This window comes from Syngnathus scovelli, chromosome 4 (assembly GCF_024217435.2).
Source record: "Syngnathus scovelli strain Florida chromosome 4, RoL_Ssco_1.2, whole genome shotgun sequence".
Classification (NCBI taxonomy): domain Eukaryota; kingdom Metazoa; phylum Chordata; class Actinopteri; order Syngnathiformes; family Syngnathidae; genus Syngnathus; species Syngnathus scovelli.
The window spans coordinates 671111-692332 of record NC_090850.1 but is presented as its reverse complement, the minus strand read 5'-3'; the positions used below and the strand labels follow the sequence as shown (position 1 = coordinate 692332).

The following is a 21222-nucleotide window of genomic DNA, read 5'->3' as shown; positions in this document are numbered from 1 at the left end:
ATACATTATTCTTAAAGCAGATGTACTAATTTTATTTTGCAGCCGCCACAGAATGGCCATATTTCTTGATATTTTTTTGCACAAGTTTGTAATTTGTTGTTTCCAGTTAAGTAAACAATCAAGTGTTATGCCAAGCATTTGATACTCATTAACTCGTTCAATCTTGATATCGTTTGACACTAAGTTTAAGTCTTCGCTTGGTTTTCTTTTCCCAAATAGCATATATTTAGTTTTGGATGAATTTAAAGATAATTTATTTGCATTGAACCAAGCCTGTAAAATTGACATTTCTCTGTTTATACAAGCTTCCATGTGTCTTAAATTATGTCCAGTACATAATATACTGGTGTCATCGGCAAACATTACCATTGTTAGAGATTTGCTCACTCCAACTTATTTTGCAAGAACCACACGGGAGACAAGTAAGTCCTTTTAGACACCTGCAGGTGGAGAGTCCATTCGTCGCTGTGTGTGCAGCGATGATCGAATGGAGGTCTGAAACTCTCCCTCCTGTAAGGGCATATTTATTAGGAGAAGCAGCGTGGGGGTGAGAGTGGACAGGTTTGGTGAACCCCCGGCCTCTGGTCAAATCAGAGCAGGGGGTGTTTTACGATGTTGTGGGAAACAGAACAACTTTGATTGCTTCCTCTGCAGCTGGTCAATCAAGCAGAGGAAGCAACCACTTCATTTTACTGCGTTGTGAGAGCAAGACAAGATTGGTTAATCATTATAGTCTACATTCCAACACAATCCTACGATAAAGATAACCTGGAAAACCCTAACAACCATTTTGAGGGAACATGCCTTTGCAATTTCATTTATGTATAGCGTGAATAACCTAGGGCCGAAAATTGACCCTTGGGGGACGCCACACCTTTTGATCTCTACCTGTACAAATTGGGTTCTATTTTTTAAGTAACTCCTGATCCATTTTAAGGCTGTACCCTTTACCCCATATCTATACAATTTCTCAATCAATATTTCATGATGAATTGTGTCGAAGGCCTTTTTAATATCAAGAAATTTTCCAATACTATATAGTTTTCTATCCATTGCCATTTTAGTGGTTTCTACAAAATCTAAAAGTGCATGTGCAGTCGAATGTTTTTTACGAAAACCATATTGATTTTTCAACAGTATATTTTTTTTGTTCAATGTAATTCTCCAGCCTGCTATTGAATAATTTGGCACAACACCTGTTAGCATATCGCGAGTTGCTATGGCAGACACCAAAGCAGCAGTGTTTGGTTGTAACCATGATAGGTCCGTTAATGTTCTCTCTGATAAAATATAGCGAGTTGGTCTGTTGTGTATTTTGGGCTAACTTAAGTTCCGTAGTAAGGAACCCCCGGAAATGGGATGGGTTACTTCTAGGCGGCATTCTGTGTTGTGTGCTGGGCGCCCTGTTAACGCACTGCGGATGGAATAAACCAGTTAACCTTCACGTCGTTGTCCGACCAATTCTTGTTATATAAGAACCGGGAAAATAGTAAGGATATAACAAAACTGGCGACGAGGACGTCTGGACTGACACGTGTTGTCCACACCGTGAAAGTGGAAGTTATTTCTCTTCCCTGCTGATGCCTCGTACTGCTGCGGATGGTGGGCAAGTAGCCGCTGTCACCACGCCAGGTGTGCTTGAACCGGACGGCCAGCTTCAGCTAGAGGGGAGGAGTGAATCGGTGGACTATCGACAACGTCGTGAGTAGTGTGGTGAAGAGTGAAAAAGAGTAGCCTAGCCTACTGGGGGGAGACGTCCCTTAATAAGGGAAAGCAGCGCCATATAAACAGGAGCTTAAAATGGCTGGAATAATTGGCTCAATTGGTCCCTTTGACGAGAGTATTGAACAATGGAGCTCATATACCGAGCGTTTTGATTACTTCGCTGTGGCTAGAGGAGGAGAAGTTAGTACCCACTTGTTTTAGTATAATAGGGCCAAAAACATTTAACCTGCTACGCGACCTACTACAACCAGCAAAGCCAGGCAGTAAAACATACAAAGAAATAGTGGATGGACTGGCAAACCATCTGTCACCGAATCCCCTGGTAATCGCAGAAAGATTCCGATTTCACAGATATGCAGCCAGGAGGAGGGTGAGTCGGTCACCCAGTTTGTAGCAGCACTACGCAAGCTAGTTGAACACTGTGAGTTCCAGGATGTGTTAAGTGACACTTTGAGAGATAGGCTGGTATGCGGACTCAGAAACGAAACAGCACAGAAGAGAAAGAAACTTGACTTTGGAAAAGGCCATTAATATCAGTGTAACAATGGAAATGGCAACACAGGAAGCCCAGCAACTAAAGTGCTGAAAGAGTGCACCAACTCAACAGCGATAAACCAAATGCACAAGGGCCATGTTTTCGCTCTGGCAAATCTGGACACCTTGCATGAACATGCTGGTGTAAAGAGATGGACTGTCATAACTGTGGAAAAAAAGGCCACACAGAGCGGGCACGCAAAAGTAAATAGAGCACAGACAAAAGCTCAAGGACTGAAAACAAAAGAGACAATGTGAAATACAAACAGAAACGGCATGTTCGCACAGTTCGCCATGATAATGAAAGAAATAGTGATTCTTCAGAGGAAGAAGTGCCTGTAAATACGATACCGGTAATGAGTGTAGGTGAGAGCTCAGATGGCTACTGGGCTGAACCCAAGTTGGAGGGACATGTGGTGAAAATGCAGATAGACACAGGGTCAAAGGCATCACTAGTGTCACACAAGATCTATAGGGCACACATGAGGCACCTCCCACTACGTCCATCAGACACAGTGTTTAAGGCATATACGGGACATCGAGTGCACATGGAAGGGATGACAGATGTGATTGTTCAGTGCAACGGGCAAACCAAAAAGCTTCCCCTTCATGTGACCAAGGGAAATCATCCTGCTATAATGGGGTGTACATGGCTACAGAGAATCTGGCTGGACTGGCAAGCGATAAGGAAGCTGTCACACAGTTCCTCTCCGCTACAGGAAATACTGGAGAAACACAGAGGTTTTCCGTGACGAATTAGGCAGCATGAAAGATATAACCATTAAGTTACATGTCAAATCTGAGAGCAAGCCTGTGTTCATGAAAGCTAGACCAGTGCCATACGCAATCCGACCCAAGGTGGACGCTGACTTGGACGCCCTGGTCAAGAATGGGGTTTTGGAAACAGTGACCATTAGTGAGTGGGCCACGCCCATCATTCCAGTACCAAAAAAAGATGGGGGAATCCAGACCTGTGGAGAATTCAAGGTAACACATAGCCCTGTGTTATCCACTTCCCCTAATTGACGACTTGTTTGCTGGACTGAGTGGGGGACAAAAATTCAGTAAGATAGATCTCAGTCAGGCTTACCTACAAATGCATGTAGAAAAAGAGTCACGTGAAATGTTGACCATAAACACACATAAGGGACTTTTTAGATACTGCAGACTGCCGTTCGGCATCACGTCAGCCCTGGCACTGTTTCAGCGAGCAATGGATCAAATCCTTAGCGGGTTGCCTGGGGTACAGTGCCACCTTGACGATGTCCTGTGCACCTGATCAAACGATGACGAGCACCTGTGCAACTTGGATGCTACCCTTCAAAGGCTGAAGGCCTACGGCTTGAGAGTCCGTAAGGACAAATGTGACTTCTTCCAACCATCTGTGGAATATCTGGGGCATGTGATCGATTCAGAAGGGCTGCACACTGCACCATCAAAGGTGGCAGCTGTCGTGGACGCACCCCAACCACAAAACATCAGCCAGCTGCATTCCTTCTTAGGACTGTTGAACTACTACGGACGCTTCATCCCCAATCTGTCATCACGGCTACAACCGCTGCACGAACTGCTACACCAAGACAAAATGTGGAAGTTGACAGCCAGCTGTCAGGAGGCTTTTGAAAAGGCTAAAGAAGTGCTGACTACATCCGAGGAGCCATCACTTCCACTTCAGCTCGCCTGTGACGCCTCTCCTTACGGAGTAGGGGCGGTTCTCTCTCTGTCCTGCCGGGTAGTGAGGAAAAGCCAATCGCTTTTGCATCAAGGACATTGAACAACGCAGAGTCTAACTATGCTCAGCTGGAATGAGAGGCACTGAGCATTGTTTTTGGAGTTAGGAAATTTCATCAATACTTGTATGGAAGGAAGTTTACGCTCCTAACCGACCATCGACCCCTCACAACCATCCTCGGGCCACACACTGGGTTACCGTCTCTTGCTGCATCCCGACTGCAGAGGTGGGCTCTGTTGTGTTCGGCACATGCGTATGACATCAAATATCGCAAATCAGACTTCCACTGCAATGCGGATGGCTTGTCCAGACTGCCATTACCTGTCGCGAAGCCGGAGTCGAACACGGTGGACATCTTCTACTTCAGGGAGGTAGAGAAAGCACCTGTCTCAGCTGTACAGGTAAAGAGGGAGACTCGAAATGACTCGGAGTTATCGGCGGTAATAGACGTTGTCGTCAAGGGTCAACCTGCTGGCGATAACGCAAACCTGAAGCCCTTCCTCGGGAGGAGATTGGAACTGTCTGTCCAGTCCGGATGTTTGCTGTGTGGGAGGAGGGTGGTCATTCCACGGTCACTTGGTACAAAAGTGTTGCAGCAACTGTATTCGGGACACAGCGGAATAGTACGAATGAAGGAAATAGCGAGAAGCTATTTTTGGTGGCCGAACATGGATCAACAGATTGAAGAGTTGGCCCAAAGCTGTCCATCATGCCACAAAGTCAGAAACAATCCTCCACTAGCGCCTCTTCACCCCTGGGAATTCCTACAAGGACCATGGCACCGAGTGCACATTGATTTTGCGGGACCAGTGGAGGACAGAATGTTCCTTGTTGCTGTTGATGCACACAGTAAATGGCCAGAGGGGGCTATCATGAGATCAACCACCGCAGAGAAGGCAATCAAAAAGTTAGGAGAACTGTTTAGTCGATTTGGATCTCCTGCACAGCTAGTCTCTGACAATGGACCTCAATTTGTCTCACAGGAAATGGCAGGGTTCCTACAAGCTAACGGGTTTCAACACGTTAAGTCAGCTCCCTACCACCCCGCAACAAATGGGCTTGCTGAGAGGTTTGGTCAAACCATGAAACATGCGTTGAAAACATCACAAGGACAAGGAACACTACATCAGAGACTGCACAACTTTCTACTAACCTACCGCAACAGTCCACATGCAACCACCAAGACATCTCAGCCCTCAGCAGTGAAGGATGTCCAATGTCAGCAGGAGAAACAGGTTAGGTGCAGAGAACAGAAGGGCAAAGAAAGAGTTTTCAAACCAGGAGAATCTTCGCTGGCAAGGAATTACCGTGGCGAACCAAAGTGGATTCCTGCCACTGTTATTGCGCAAACTGGACCAGTATCCTATACTGTCCAAACGTCTGATAGTGTATGGAGGAGACATGTTGATCAACTCCTACAGACTCCGTCAGTACCAGCGGAGCTGTCCCTCAGAGATTTCCCTGATGCACCTGTCAGTGTCAACACACCGGTTCACATACCCTCACAAGTGCAGGACTCAACCGCACCAGAGCCAACAGTCCCAGCGGAGGATGTGACCGAAACAGGGACTGAGACATCTTCCTTTACAGAAGCATCTGCAACGAGTTCACCATTGGACGACCATAGGGCTAATAGTGTGCCTTCAGATAGGAGATATCTGATATAGACCAGTGTGTGTGTGTGTGTGTGTGTGTGTGTGTGTGTGTGTGTGTGTGTGTCTATCTCGTCGACCTAGTCGTTCCTTATGTTCCGTCTCGTAACCTTCGTTCGCAAAACGCTAGTCTTTTAGTTATACCGAGGGCCAAGAAAATGTCTGCAGGGTCTAGAGCATTCTCTATTCGGGCTCCAGAGCTTTGGAATGCCCTACCAATGGATATTAGAACTACTACCTCAGTAGAAACATTTAAGACACGTTTAAAGACACATTTCTATGAGATGGCCTTTCACTAACTTGTGATGGCCGATTTGGCCGGAGTTTGTTCTGTTCTCTCTGCCCACCTCCTCCCCGGCTGGGGAGGGGGTTAGGTGGCTCAAAAGCGGATAGCGGCTGGCTGGATTCTCGGGGACCAGTTCGGGATGGGGGAGCTGTGGCTCGGCCCCCTTGAGGACACTGCCAGGACAATCGAGGGCACCTCCGACATCCATTTTTTTTTTTTTTCATTGATTTTCATATTATGTATTACTTGTGCACTCTCTGCATCCATTATAACCTGGTGATCCTGAAAGGGGGATCCTTCCATCTGTGGTCCCTTCTCAAGGTTTCTCATTTTCCCCTGGCAGGGGTTTTTTGAGTTTTTCCTTGCCCTTTTGGGAGCTTATGATCAGGGGATGCTTTGAGAATAATTGTCAATTTTGGCTATGTGAAGCCCTTTGAGACTGTCTGTGATTTAGGGCTATACAAATAAACTTGACTTGACTTGACTTGACTTGACTTGACTTGACCTTTGCAGTTGGGAGAGGCTCCAGATTTCATTCCTGTAGCGAGTGATCTCTCCACCTGCAGGTGTCTAAAAGAACTTGCTTGTCTCCCGTGTGGTTCTTGCAAAATAAGTTGGAGTGAGCAAATCTCTAACAATGAGGACATGGAAGATCACAGGCACAGTTCTAGTTAAGGCCCGGAGTGGCAGGCCAAGAAAAATCTCAGATAAACAGAGGCGAAGGATGGTGAGAACAGTCAAAGTCAACCCACAGAGCAGCTCCAAAGACCTACAACATGATCTTCATCCAGATGGTGACACTGTGCATCGTTGAACTATTCAATGCACTTTGTAAAAGGAGATGCTGTATGGGAGAATAATGCGGCAGAAGCCTTTTCTGCGCATATGCCACAAACAGAGTCGCTTGAGGTATTGAAGGAATAGGGTCAAAAAAACAAAAACAACACCACCTGCCTAGCTACAATAACAGATACGCTCACACCTCTTTGGATAAAGTATATAAGCAGACAAGTATATTCACATATTCAATCAATAAGAAAGACATAACTAGACATTTTTTGATATGAGGTAATAACAGAGGTTGCTACAACTTCATGATTCAATATGTATTTCTGTGCACTGCGAAATAACAAATGTCTTTTGAAATATTGCTTAAATAGCTTAATGACCCTTAAGGAACTGTGTAATGCATGCCTGATGTTTTTTTCTAAATCATGGACACGTTCCTTATGTTCCGTCTCGTAACCTTCGTTCGCAAAACGCTAGTCTTTTAGTTATACCGAGGGCCAAGAAAATGTCTGCAGGGTCTAGAGCATTCTCTATTCGGGCTTCAGAGCTTTGGAATGCCCTACCAATGGATATTAGAACTACTACCTCAGTAGAAACATTTAAGACACGTTTAAAGACACATTTCTATGAGATGGCCTTTAACTAACTTGTGATGGCCGATTTGGCCGGAGTTTGTTCTGTTCTCTCTGCCCACCTCCTCCCCGGCTGGGGAGGGGGTTAGGTGGCTCAAAAGCGGATAGCGGCTGGCTGGATTCTCGGGGATCAGTTCGGGATGGGGGAGCTGCGGCTCGGCCCCCTTGAGGACACTGCCAGGACAATCGAGGGCACCTCCGACATCCATTTTTTTTTTTTTTCATTGATTTTCATATTATGTATTACTTGTGCACTCTCTGCATCCATTATAACCTGGTGATCCTGAAAGGGGGATCCTTCCATCTGTGGTCCCTTCTCAAGATTTCTCATTTTCCCCTGGCAGGGGTTTTTTGAGTTTTTCCTTGCCCTTTTGGGAGCTTATGATCAGGGGATGCTTTGAGAATAATTGTCAATTTTGGCTATGTGAAGCCCTTTGAGACTGTTTGTGATTCAAGGCTATACAAATAAACTTGACTTGACTTGACTTGACGCCCAGAGTTGTCTAGAATGTTAGGTACTTGATTATATCTTGTGTTTTGATTAAACGTCATATGTTGCCTAATGCTAGACGCCAGCTTTTTTATTACTACTGAACGTTCTGCACAGAGGGAAATATTTTGCTTAACAAAGAAAAGATATGGTTGGAAGCATGATTAAACTAAGAATATAATGATGTAAGCAAAGACATGGAGTATCAAAAGAACAAACTTTGCATAGTCAGGGAACATTAATAAATTGATGATGCCACAGCCAAAAGCTCACATAATTTTGTACAAAATGACAAAATTGAAAGAATGGATGAGGTGCGACAGTGTATGTGCAAGAATGGAGGAGAATGTTTACAGGAAGGTCACTTGGAGATAAAACCAGCCAGAGGGAGACAGTCAAGAAACCGGCCAAAGATGATCGTCAAGGCTGAAAGACGGAAAGGAGAACAACAGCCCCCACACACATCGAATCGCCCATAATTAGCACCCAACCCCACGGAACCAGCTCTCACCTAACCAGCACCCACTCCCATGGAATCAAAATCTCCTGCGAACTTGCCACACCCCCTGACTCATGACCCATCAAACTCGGCCCACACTGGCATGTGCAACTGAATATAAGCTGACCAAAGAACCTTCAACGTTGCCTTTTTTTCTGAACGGAGACTTTCTGCTCTTAAGCATTGTTGCCAAAAAGGCCCAGCGCTGTATTGTACTTTCCTGAAAACAGAGCTTTCTGAACAAGAATTGTGATTGAACTCAACCAACCTGTGTAAGTCTAATTTCTGCTTCAGTGGCTTACCATTTTCCTAAATCTGAAGAAATCAAACGAGCACGCAGTGAGTAAATTGGATAACAGGTGATTGGCAATGGCTTTTGCCGTGAGGCGCAGATAGCGCGCTCCCTAAATTGTGGACAAAATCCAACAGTATGCTAAAGCACATTTGCATAAGCCAGCTTTATTTTGGAATAAGGTAATGTGGACTAATGAAACTAAAATTTAGTTATTTGGACATAAGGGGCGGTATGTATGGAGGAAGAAGAACACAGCATTCCATGACAAACACTTGCTCCCCACACTCAAATTTGGTGGTGGTTCCATCATGCTGTGTGTGGGGCTGTGTGGCCAGTGCACACTTGCTCCCCACACTCAAATTTGGTGGTGGTTCCATCATGCTGTGTGTGGGGCTGTGTGGCCAGTGCAGGTACTAGCAATCTTGTTAAAGTTGAAGGTCGCATGGATTCAGCAGATTCTTACAAACAATGTTCAAGAATCAGTGACAAAGTTGAAGTTCTGCAGGGGCTGGATACCTCAACAAGACAACGACACCAAACACTGCTCAAATTCTACTAAGGCATTCATCCAGAGGAACAAGTACAACATTCTGGAATGGCCATCTCAGTCCCCAGACCTAAATATTATTGAAAATATGTGGTGTGATTTAAAGCGGGCTGTCCATGCTCGGAAACCATCAAACCTGACTGAACTGGAGATATTTTGTCAAGAAGAATGGTCAAAAATACCTTCAACCAGAATCCAGACTCTCTTTGGAAGCTATAGGAAGTGTTCAGAGGCTGTTATTTCTGCAAAAGGAGGATCTACTAAATATTGATGTAATTTTTCTGTTGGGGTGCCCAAATTTATGCACCTGCCTACATTTGTTTAGGTAATGAATGCACACTTTCTGTAAATGCTATAAACTTAATTTCACTTCTCAAATATTGTTTTTTGTCTGCTATATATATATATATATTTAACTGAAATTGCTGATCCGAACAACCAATGATATATAAAGGCAAATCTTGAAAATGATCAGGGGTGCCCACACCTTTGCATACGACTGTATTTGGAATACGTTAAAAAGTGGAATGGAGTCGTTAGTGAGATGATTGCTAAAGCAGGCATTTTTTATTTAAATTTTGTGTTCTTTTTTAAGTTATTTATCTAATTTATTATTTTGTGTTAAAAATAACACGGGCGCGGGCCTGTTGGAGCCTATCCCAGCTGTCATCGGGCAGTAGGTGGGGGACACCCTGAACTGGTTGCCAGCCAATTGCAGGTCACACAGAGACGAACACCCATCCGCACTCACACTCACACCGAAGGGCAATTTGGAGTGCTCAATTAGCCTACCAAGCATGTTTATGGGATGTGGGAGGAAACCGGAGTGCCCGGAGAAAATCCACACGACACGGGGAGAACATGCAAACTCCACACAGGGAGGGCCGGAGGTGGAATCGAACCCGTACCCTCCTAACTGTGAGGCGGACATGCTAACCAGTGTGCTAACCAGTGTGCTAACCAGTGTGCTAACCAGTGTGCTAACCAGTGTGCTAACCAGTGTGCTAACCAGTGTGCTAACCATTGCACCACCGAGCCGCTTTATTTATCATTACAGATTTATTTATTTTTTTATTCATTTTTAATTTATTTATTTAATTCATTATGTTGTGTTAAAAATAAAGATTTTTGTGAACATTGGAATGTTTTATCAGCGCTTTTCTTGTGGAAACCCTGATGCGGCCCAGCCTCACCCAGACTGCCTCCAGCAGCCCCCAGGTAAATTCAGTTTAAGACCTCTGCTTTAGATGGTAAGAAACACTGTATTGCCCGTTTTTTTAGACCTGTCGAAGGCATTTGACACAGTGGACCACTTATACTGATAAAGAAGCTCACTCAGATTGGCCTCCTAAAAAACACAGTATCATGGTTTGCCAATTATCCATCTGGGAGAACTCAGTGCGCTAATGTCTGGATCGAATTTGTCACCCTTGGAGATTGACAAAGGTGTCCCCCAAGGCTCTGTCTTTGGACCTATTTTATTCTCAATTCATATAAATAATGTGTGACAATCTGTCAAATTACCTCTTCAATTTTTATGCTTATGACACCATTATTTATTGTTGGTCATCCTCGGCTGTAAAAGCTACCTACACCTGGTATATACAAGGTATATTTTGCATTAATTTATATTTTTGTGGTTTATTTTGTTCCTGTGTACCATGTTAAAATCAGAGTGAAATAACATAACATACTACAATGGTGACTTTAAACTTTTACACAGTATTGTATTGTTCTAAAATCTGTCCATTTGTGCATCACCTGAGGGCCCAAACCTCCTGTCCTAGTGTCACCTTTGCTTTGACTATAAACTCTTTTACTCCCTCTTGCCAAAATGTATTCAAACAGATTTGTCTGTGCATTGAGTGTACTGACCTCTAGGATGAGTGCCACAAACAAGTTTACCCACATGACAGAGGAGGTGAACCACCAACAGACAAAGTAGATTTTCGACCATCTGCGAAACATTAAACACATTTAAATTAGTTCAACATCATATCCAATTGCTGCTCTATGTTTATCTTTTTTCCTCACTCAGTGGTATATCTGGTATACGCATCCATGAAGGCCTGCCAGTTGTTGACTATCATGATATCATACAGCAAAATGATGGCTCCCTAAAAAACAGCGGGAGCAAATATTTAATTGTCAGCATGAGCAAGTACCCGCAGCCTTAGATAGATATCCTCTGAATATGTTATATTAGCAAGTTTTCAAACAATGGTTCTCAACTTTCGGGTTGAAACCCAAAATTGGATCACAGAGCTAGTAAAAAGTTGCACATATTCAGAGCTGACAAACTATGGCAATTCACGTGTACAAATATGTATCTGAATTTCCATATTTTCAAAAGTCTATCGAGATATACACTTCCTCAGCCGGACAGTATCTCCTTCAAGGTTGGATTCTTCACCAGGGGCCTGGGAGCTTGAGGGTTCTGTGCAGGATCTTATTCCCAATAATTAATTGTGTGTGTTTATAATAATAATAATGAACATTTGATTTATAAGGCGCCTTTCAGGACACTCAAGGTCGCCGCACATAGGCATAAAAACAATTCAAGAAAGGACACAGTTTGAAAAAGCAAAGAGCACTTGCAGCAGAGCATCAAGTGCAGTAGGGTGGTCAACTTGGGTATTTCTGTCTAAATAAATGGGTTTTGAGGTGGGATTGAAATGAGGTGATTGAGTCAATGTTTCTGATGTCAGTGGGGAGGGAGTTCTAGAGACGTGGGGTGGAGCGGCTGAAGGCCCTAGACCCCATGGCCTACATAGGCAAGCTGGGGGGACGGTGAGGTTGATGGAGGAGGCAGATCTGAGGGACTGGGTGGCGATATTGGTATGGATGAGGTCAGACAGACATGGGGGGGCAAGGTTATGGACTGCTTTGAATGTGTTGAGAAGGATTTTGTAGACTATACGGTATTAGATGGGAAGCCAGTGTAGTTGGTGAAGAACGGGGGTGATGTGACAGATGGAAGGGGTTTTGGTGATGATACGAGCAGCAGCGTTCTGAACCAGTTAGAGTTTATGGAGGAGTTTGTGGGGGAGACCAAACAGAAGGGAGTTGCAATAGTCCAAACAGGAAGTGACAAGTGAATGAACAGGGATTGCGGCGCTGTTGAGAGTGAGTGAGGGGCAGAGGCGATTGATGTTTTGGAGGTGGAAGTAGGCTGACCGGATGGTGTTGTTGATGTGTGACTGGAAAGATAAAGTGCTGTCAAGGATGACACCCAGACTCTTGACCTGGGGGGAAGGGGAGACGATGGAGTTGTCGATGGTGAGGGTGAAACTGGATTGCTTGGAGAGTATGGATTTGGACCCAATGAGAACTGTCTCAGTTTTATCACTGTTGATTTTGAGGAAATTTGAGGTGAAGAAAGTTTTGATGTCCTGTCGACACGCACAGAGGGAGGAAGGTGGGTAAGTGGAAGAGTGTTTGGAGGAAACATAGAGCTGGGTGTCGTCCGCATAGCAGTGAAAATTGATGTATTTACGGAATATGAAACCAAGTGGGAGGAGGTAGATGATGAACAGGACAGGGCCAAAGACAGAGCCCTGGGGAACACCAGAGGATAGGGGTGAGGGATCAGATGTGAATGATTTTAACTGAATGAACTGATTACGGCCAGAGAGATATAAGTGGAATCATTCTAGGGGTATCACTTCACTGGTTTCTTTTATATCAAACAAATTGTTTTAGGTTCATTACCTGACATGTTTCGGCGGTTTCTTCCGCCTTCATCAGTGTCACCCATGTGATAGTGACGCGTCTTTAAAGACGAAACATGTCAGGTAATGAACCTAAAACAATTTGTTTGATATAAAAGAAACCAGTGAAGTGATTAAAAAAAAGGAAAAAAAAGATGAACTTAGTACAATCAGTCTAGGGCACATATGTCAGAGTCAAGGCCCGCGGGCCACATCCGGCCCGCGAGAAGGTTTTTTACGGCCCCTGGGATGATCTTGATTTATTATTAGAACCGGCCCGCAGACCGCAGCAAGCCGGCAGCCCGCAGATCTTTTTCACGCACCAATACTACATTTCCCACAATGCAACGGTGACGCACCGAGCAGTACGCTGCTTCATTTCAGTGTTTATTATTAGCAGTCAGCATAACTGTAAAATTAACTTTCAAAAATGGCAAAAAGGAAGGTGGACACTGAGAACTGGGGGTTTCAAACAAGTGGGAGTCGGAGTATATCTTCACGGAGGTAGCTGGAAAACCTGTGTCTTCTGTGTGGAGAAAGTGTGGCGGTACTGAAAGAGTATAATCTGAGACGACATTATGAAACGAAAGACGCGGATTATTTTTTTCTTTGAAGTAAATTTAGCCCACTTTTGCTAAAATAGAAAGTTTAAAAGTTAAAGTTTAATATTTGTTTTCACTGCATGTTACTTCTCCTTGAGGAAAGTGTTTTTGATTAATAGATTTTTGCACTTTATTTTATTGTATTTCAATCCAATTATATTTTAAAAATATTTCAGTTGAGTGGATGAAAGAAAATTGCTATTATTTTTTTCTTTGAAGTAAATTTAGACCACTTTTGCTAAAATATAAAATATAGGTTACTGATGGTGCCTTAAACAATACAGGTTTCTTTCATTTAATGTTCATGTTGTTAGGCTACGGATTTTAGTTATTGATCTGACTCGAAATTGCGATCAACACTTAACACATGAGTTGCTAAGTCCCAATCCACACACTGGCGCACCTAACAATTTTGCGAGTTTGTTCTGTCAAAGAGAAGACCAGTAGATCAATCAGACCAAATTTACCAATTGTTTATTCCTGACAAAGCGCACTAATACAGGCCTGGGTCCCGGGTCCCTCACACTAAAACTCGTGCGTTTTTGTGACCACCAAAAGACGACACATTCTTCCGGGTTGCCCAGTTTTGAAGAAACACAATATGAATATTAAAGCATGCAAAACATTGTGTGATGATTGGTTGATGGCCATCTCCTCCCCGTCTAGGTGTTATTACTGAGGTCAGGCGGTTGGGTTTTCCCCGCGAAGCCCGACCACGTGGACGTGATGTTGTTCTCGTTTCTCACCGACCTTGAGGTGTTCTCGTCCGGTACTCCCTGTCTGGGCCTATTCCACAACACTTCGAAGAAAACAAGTTCATGCAGTTTACCTGCACATTCTTCGCCACCCACCAATCCACACGAGCACTCCGATACTAGATATTATATTAATATGATTATAAGTTTAACACAACCTTAAAAAATATGTTTGCAAACTGCCGAAAGCACATTTCCCTTTAATGTTATGGGGATTTTTATATAAAGGAAATTTGTCTTTTGTGTCTGTTGAAAATTAAAGATTACTGACAGAGCCATAAGAAAATATTGCTTTATTTATCTGATCATATTGGAATATATTTGTTAGGTTTTCAGTAGGTTCAATTAGGTTCACTAGACTATATGCGTCATTTAAAAAAAATTCAATGAACATTCGATCAGTCCGGCCCTTGGCTTGTAGCAAAATTTTTTATTTGGCCCTCCGTCCATTTGACTTTGACACCCCTGGTCTAGGGGTATGTCTGATATGCCAATGGAGGCTAGTCGGTCGAGGAGAATGGAGTGGGAGCTGGTGTCAAAAGCTGCACTGAAGTCTAGGAGAATGAGGATGGATATTAAACCGGAGTCAGCTGCCATTAGTAGGTCATTTGTGATTTTGATGAGGGCTGTTTCTGTGCTGTGATGGGGGCGAAAACCAGACTGAAACTGTTCATAAAGGTAATTTTTGGAAAGGTGGGCCTGAATCTGTGATGCTACAGCTTTTCCCAGAATTTTAGAGAGAAATGGCAGGTTGTAGATGGGGCGGAGGTTATTGAAGATGTTGGGGTCTAAACCAGGTTTCTTCAGTAGAGGTGTAACAGCAGCAGTCTTGAGCGATGATGGGACAGAACCAGAGGTGAGAGAGGAGTGAATGATGGCTGTTATCAGGGGTAATAGAGAGGGGAGGGAGGCTATAACCAGGGAGGATGGGAGGGGGTCGAGTTGGCAGGTAGATGGCTTGGTCCGGATGAGTTTTGATAGATCGGTGACAGAGGGGATTTGGAAGTAAGAGAGGGGCATAGAGATGGGGGGGTTGGAAACAAAAGGGGGTGGACAGCTGGATGAGTTTTATTAAAGAGCCGCTCCAGCTGACAACCTTTGGCCTTCAGCTGGCGTAGGTGGGGGGAGAACCAGGGGGCAGAGTGAGGAAATAAAACAATCCGGGTTTTGAGGGGTGCAAGTGAATTAAGCAGAGCTTTGAGACCATCGTTGTAAAAATGAACCAACTGATCTGTGGTGTGTGTGTGTGTGTGTGTGGGGGGGGGGGGGGGGGGGGGATGATGGAGAAACTGTCAATGCCAGTTGCGAGGTCGGTCAGGTTAATGTTTCTGATGTTACAGAATGATATTGTACGTGAATGTTTAGTTTTGGACAGTGTGAGACTTAAATTAAATGAAACCAGCTTGTAGTCAGAGATGGGGAGATCAGCAGCAGAGCAATTGAGAGGAGTGACACCAGAGAAGCAAACTAAGTCCAGAGTATGTTTGTGTGAGTCCAGGCTGTACGAAGGGAAAGAAAAGGCATTTCCATATGTTTTCCATATGGAGCAGAAGCTGCTCCGTCTTAGAATCTTCCGAAAAGTTGAAGTTGTTATTCAGACATGTCTTCTACAAAGGCATGTCTGATGTTCTTAGTATTTGCTGGAGCCATTCTTCCAACTTGAGAGTAACTGCCCTCAGTGCCTGGTCACGAGTGGCGCCAATGTTGCCTTCATCCTTCAGATTTTCTCTAGTTCTTTCTTCAGCCTTTGGCTTTCATGTTTCCCTTTTACGAATGTTGCTATCATTTCGGGTTGCTACATCTATCACAACTGTGGTCCTCTCATACACCACCATGTCAGGCTGTTTGGTTTGTTCATGCAGAGGACTTCTTCTTTAGCCAGTAGACATGAATCATGTTGGGTCCTAGTCCCATCCAGCTCTTCATTTTCAACACTCTTACTATGGTGACGGCTGTGGGTCAGGCAATAGAGTGGGTCGTTCATTAACTGGAGGGTCAGCTGTTCAAATTCCTTGGGGGGGGGGGGTGCGTCTTCACCCACCTTGCCTTCAATTTCACTTGACTTAAAGGAACCCGGACAAGGATCTTGCAGCGACAACAACCATCCTTTGAAGTATAATTCCACCTTGTAGAATTACAGGCTCCTTCAGGAAGGTACACTTAACAGGCTAATGCCTATCATTGAATGAGTGAATTTTGGTGGGCCTGGCCAAGGCTCGGCTGTTCTACATGCTTCTGTTAATATTGAGTCTTTGATATCCGCACCTTAAGAAATATTGAAACATGCACATCCGCTCTGGAGGTCCACTCGTGTAGTCGTGTTAAAAACATTTTCAATTATGATACCCATGTATTACATCGACTAGCCTACCGTTTGAAGTGGATTTGAGGAAAAGCTCAAGATGGTTGGAGGGAACGATCCCTATGGACTTCCACAATCTTTGACTTTGATCAGACTGGTCAAACGATGTCAGTTTGTTCCCAGAAGTCAGCTATAACAACATTGTGAACTATTTGATTATTAAGAGGAGCACCTACACGTGGGAAGACTTCGATACCACCCAAGAGCCTGGACTTATATAATTACCGTATTGGCCCGAATATAAGATGATGTTTTTTGCATTGAAATAAGACTGAAAAAGTGGGGGTTGTCTTACATTCGGGGTCTAGACGTTATATCCATTCACAACGCTAGACGCGCCAGATATCTTTAAAGCGAATGCTGAACTTAACTCCCCGGGCCAAAGCGAACCGCTGTCTGTCAGGAATGATTGGAGCCAGGGCAACCAAAAGCAGCTTGGACCAGGGTTTATTGAAGGGAAAAGGGAGTTGGAAGGGAGGATGGTGGGCAACGTAGACACAGACGGGATAGAGACTCACGTCCAGCAAACAGACAGACCGACCGACAGAAGTCCACTTGGACACGGATAAAATTCTGACTGTGAGCCTCCAGGCAAGACCGTGGGGAAAATTGACAACAGCAACACTGGGCACGGACAGGGACGGAAGACAACAGTAGACACCGACAGGGAGAAACAGATGGGCAGGGGTAAAATACACAAGGTAACAAGAGGAAGCAGGTGACAGACATTACTGTAACGAAAGGGGCGTGGCTGAGGGAAGTTGCCAGCCGAGCGTGCTCTGGGACGGAATGTGACACTGTCACAAAGAAGAAAAATAAAAATAGCTGTTAGAAAGGTTCCGATGTTGATGTTAAAATGTTGGAAAGTTACATCACCGTGCCTTAAGTCTCACGTGATTTACCTTAGCTTATCGCAATTGTTGGAGCTTGTGCGCAGCGGTAAGTTAAAGGTCGCTGGTATCGACTGATGTTGCTGTGATCGTGTGCGTCTTTGACACAAAGTGAGTATATACATTTCATTGTTACTACTGTCTACTGTTTTGCCGTTTGTCTGATCGCAGTTTGTTTCGTGTGTGCGCCGTTTGATTGATCGCTTCGGCGCGCTCCTTTAAGTTTGCCTCGCATCGTACGAGTAGCCGTTACGCAGCGGCACGGCGACTAACAGTCGCCAGCAAAGGTATTTTGTTGTCTTGATGACTTATGTTTGGTGTGTTGCCGAGAGTATTTCATTTATGGTTATTTAGTATAGCGGAACTGTTACGCGCATTTAGTTATGTAATGTGTGCCGTCTACTAGTGTTGTGTGACATCGTTGAGCGTTGACTTACGTGCTGTATTTCTGTCTGTTGCAGAACCACACAGCACACACACACACACACACACACACACACACACACACACACACACACACACACACACACACACACACACACACACACACACACACACGCAGCACACACACAGCACACACATGCACAAGCACACACACACACACACACACACACACACACACACACACACACACACACACACACACACACACACACACACTTTGATACACATACACACACTTCACACGCTTCATGCAATAATCACACACACAAGAATCACATTCACACACCCAAAGACTCACCCACGTACACTACACACATCTGCTCTCACATCCTTGCGACCAAATGTGTGCCTATACCCTCTTGCCAGTTTGCCTTTATGCCCCCATGAGCCACAGTGCCTGTCACCTTTTTACCAATTATTCAGTAAAGTTGTTAGAAAAATTTTATATATATGTTATCATGCGTTCTCTAATGAGTACTTATTCATAATGTTACTGCTCAGTATGCTTGCTGCTTTGCCTTGCTTATTCTTATCTTGTGCAACAGAACAGAAGGATTACGGCTGGGTCAGGGGCGAGATGACGGTTGTGTCAAACAAGATACTGCTGAGATCTCAGCGTCCACCAGAACAGATCGTGAAAACAAGACGTCAAACGATGCGTCATGAACCTTCTGATCTTCCTTAAAGAACGTCACTTTCTCTTTTTATCTCTCGAATATTGTTTAAACTGTTTTCTGATATAGCCATATCTGCACGCAACACTTTGTGCATTACTTTTTGTTTCTTTTCTTACGAGACGAGGCCCGCAATCTTTTTTCCCCCTTACCCTCAGGGGCTAATCGTCTCACACTGTGGGTAGGGCATTCCAAATAAAAAGAGCGAGGAGTGTAAACAGATTTTTAGTGTAGTCAGATTGTAGAAAGCAATCTGTATCTCACTCCTCGCGAGAAAACTCAATATTCTGCCTCACTTGTTTTTTGTCTGCTGATCCTTTTCTTTTATTCAGATATTCAGTTAGCACGTTGAAACTGAACCACGTTTTCCCTCCTGTGTTCTGACCGACACCCGGGGGCGAAAAGAGCATAACCATCCGAGCGAACCCCCTATACCAGGTATGGGCAAACTACGGCCCGCGGGCCACATCCGGCCCACGGGACCGTTTAATCCGGCCCGCCAACCCTAAATAAATTGTATTATTAAACTTTTTTTTTTTTTTTCTCGGTCATTTTGCCTGCAATGACTGTGTTTCCCCAGTAGATGGGGAACCACTCGCCTGCGCATGTACTACCGGAAGCCGTGTCAGAAAGCTCGGTGCACACTCACAAGTACGTGTACGTACTCAGTAGTACGGAAATGGCGCACTCGCGCTCTATTTGTATCAGTGCCGAATTTAGAGCGTGGGCTGTGACGACAGCATTCTTGTAATTTGCGCGCCGAGCTTTCGGATACAGTTTTACGCTAAAGCCACCCACAAACCTTCCCCTGGAATCCTTCCATTAAAATGAGTCGCCCATGGAAAAGCAAGGTGGACACTGAGTGCCGAGTGTTTAAAAAGAGTGGCCAATTCGGCTCGACGTACGCAACGTGACGTTCAGCCACATGAACATCAACATCAACCGGTCACAGATCTAGGTAAACGGACCAACACATCGGATCTCTCCTAAGAATTGCCACAACAAATTTTACTCCAGACTATGACACACTAGCAAAAAAAGGGAGACCAACAACACTGTTCCCAGTGAAAATGAAGCGGAGGCTTTCAAGTTTGTTGTAAAAAAATGCATTTTGAATATGATCTGTACAACTAGATGGGATTGAAACTAGCGACGATTCTCATTTTCAAACAACGCAGGATGCTCAAGGACATTGATGCACCACCTGTTTGTGACTAATCTTAACTTGTAAAGTTCTTAAGGCTTACTTTAAGGAAGTGTTACCCGTTTCCTCACCTCTGTTACCAGGTGTTTGTGAGTTAAAACTCTGCTCTGATTTTCAGATACCTCTCACCGTGTTGCCGTTTTGATTACTTTATTTGGATGTATGCTTTCACCGATTCTTCAAGATGATATATTTGGTCAGAATGTTTGCCGTTTGATGTGATCTCATAAGATAAACATCTTTCATTAATCTGACCTGCAGGCACTGAAGTGATGGAGACTGTTATTCATAATAACAGTGTCGTATTTTATGAGAATCACTGATAGCAGTTTTTTAGGGATTTTTTTTTTAATGCTGTTAATAAATGCATTTGTTTTCAAAGAACTTTTTTTGAATATCCATGCTTTACTACCTACTAAAGGCCAAAACTTTTTATGCAATGACCTTTACAGGTCGTTTATATTACTTCACACAAACACTACATCCATCTGCCCCTGATTCGGCCCCCCAGTCAAAATTTAGAACCCAATTCAGCCCGCCAGTCAAAAAGTTTGCCCACCCCTGCCGTATACAGTCCTCAGGCTCCCCAACAATAGCGGTAGCAGTTTGCATTATTTTATTGCAATGTTTTTCCTTATTCAGATTTGTTTCAAGACTACAGTTACAGTAAGACTGCACTTTGATGGTTAATGCAGTTATTGCAATTTTGTTGTTTTGTCACAGTAGATTTGTTTATTTACATTTCAAAAACCAGAAGCCATACATTTACAAATGTGATTGCACTTTAGTTTACATATTTAAATGTTCAGATATTAAGACGTGATAGACAGTTTTTGCATGAATTGAATGAGGCAAAATAACATGCTTTTTCTCTCGAATATATTGTTATAATCATTTGTTTCAGATGTACTGTAATTATTTTCTCTATATAAATTAAATTTGGTGTTCAAAAAGTATTTTTTTCAAACTTGAGTCTTGAAAAAGAGGGGGTCGTCTTATAATCAGGGTCGTCTTATATTCGGGCCAATACGGTATTTCGTGCCCGGGTGGGTGAAGCGTATTGGCTTAAGTCAACACAACAATCTTCATCTAGTGACAGCAAAGGTGTGTTGGTTTTGGTTGAAACCTTAAATAGTTTTGTGTTTATATAAACTCGTCTTGGTATATGTCAAAGAAGCCTTTCAGGCTGGCTTAGCTTGTTAGCTGCGATTGTTTGCAGCGCATTGCTCAGTGGACGTCTGTCACGAACAAGGCAGGGCAACCAAATGCAGCACAAATCTTTATTGTAGAAGGCTGGACTGCCGACTTGGCTGGGCAGCGGAACAGGAACCGGCGGATGACCCAGACAGAGTCGCAGCGGAGTGCTGGCCTCGGAGCGACAAGCTGGCTGACGGCAGGAG

The 21222-nt window shown here is 44.0% G+C and overlaps 1 protein-coding gene and 1 long non-coding RNA gene across 12 annotated transcripts in view; both read right to left on the bottom strand.

Moving 5' to 3' along the window:
* The window catches only part of tpcn2 (two pore segment channel 2), a 149113-nt gene that overhangs the window by 10335 nt on the left and 117556 nt on the right, over window positions 1-21222 (bottom strand). For 10 of the 11 annotated variants that reach the window (XM_049717434.2, XM_049717426.2, XM_049717433.2 and 7 more), the window contains 2 exons: window positions 11216-11298; window positions 11057-11138 (listed from right to left, as the gene is read on the bottom strand). The exons of the other annotated variant lie outside the window; for it this stretch is intronic. In XM_049717434.2, coding sequence (XP_049573391.1) covers window positions 11057-11138; window positions 11216-11298 — 165 coding nt within the window. The remainder of the gene's footprint in view (window positions 1-11056; window positions 11139-11215; window positions 11299-21222) is intronic. 11 annotated transcript variants of the gene reach the window in all.
* On the bottom strand, window positions 13951-18141 carry LOC137840205 (uncharacterized). The gene is made up of 2 exons (XR_011086710.1): window positions 16620-18141; window positions 13951-14292 (listed from the first exon to the last, which is right to left on the bottom strand). It is a non-coding gene; the product is annotated as an uncharacterized lncRNA (long non-coding RNA).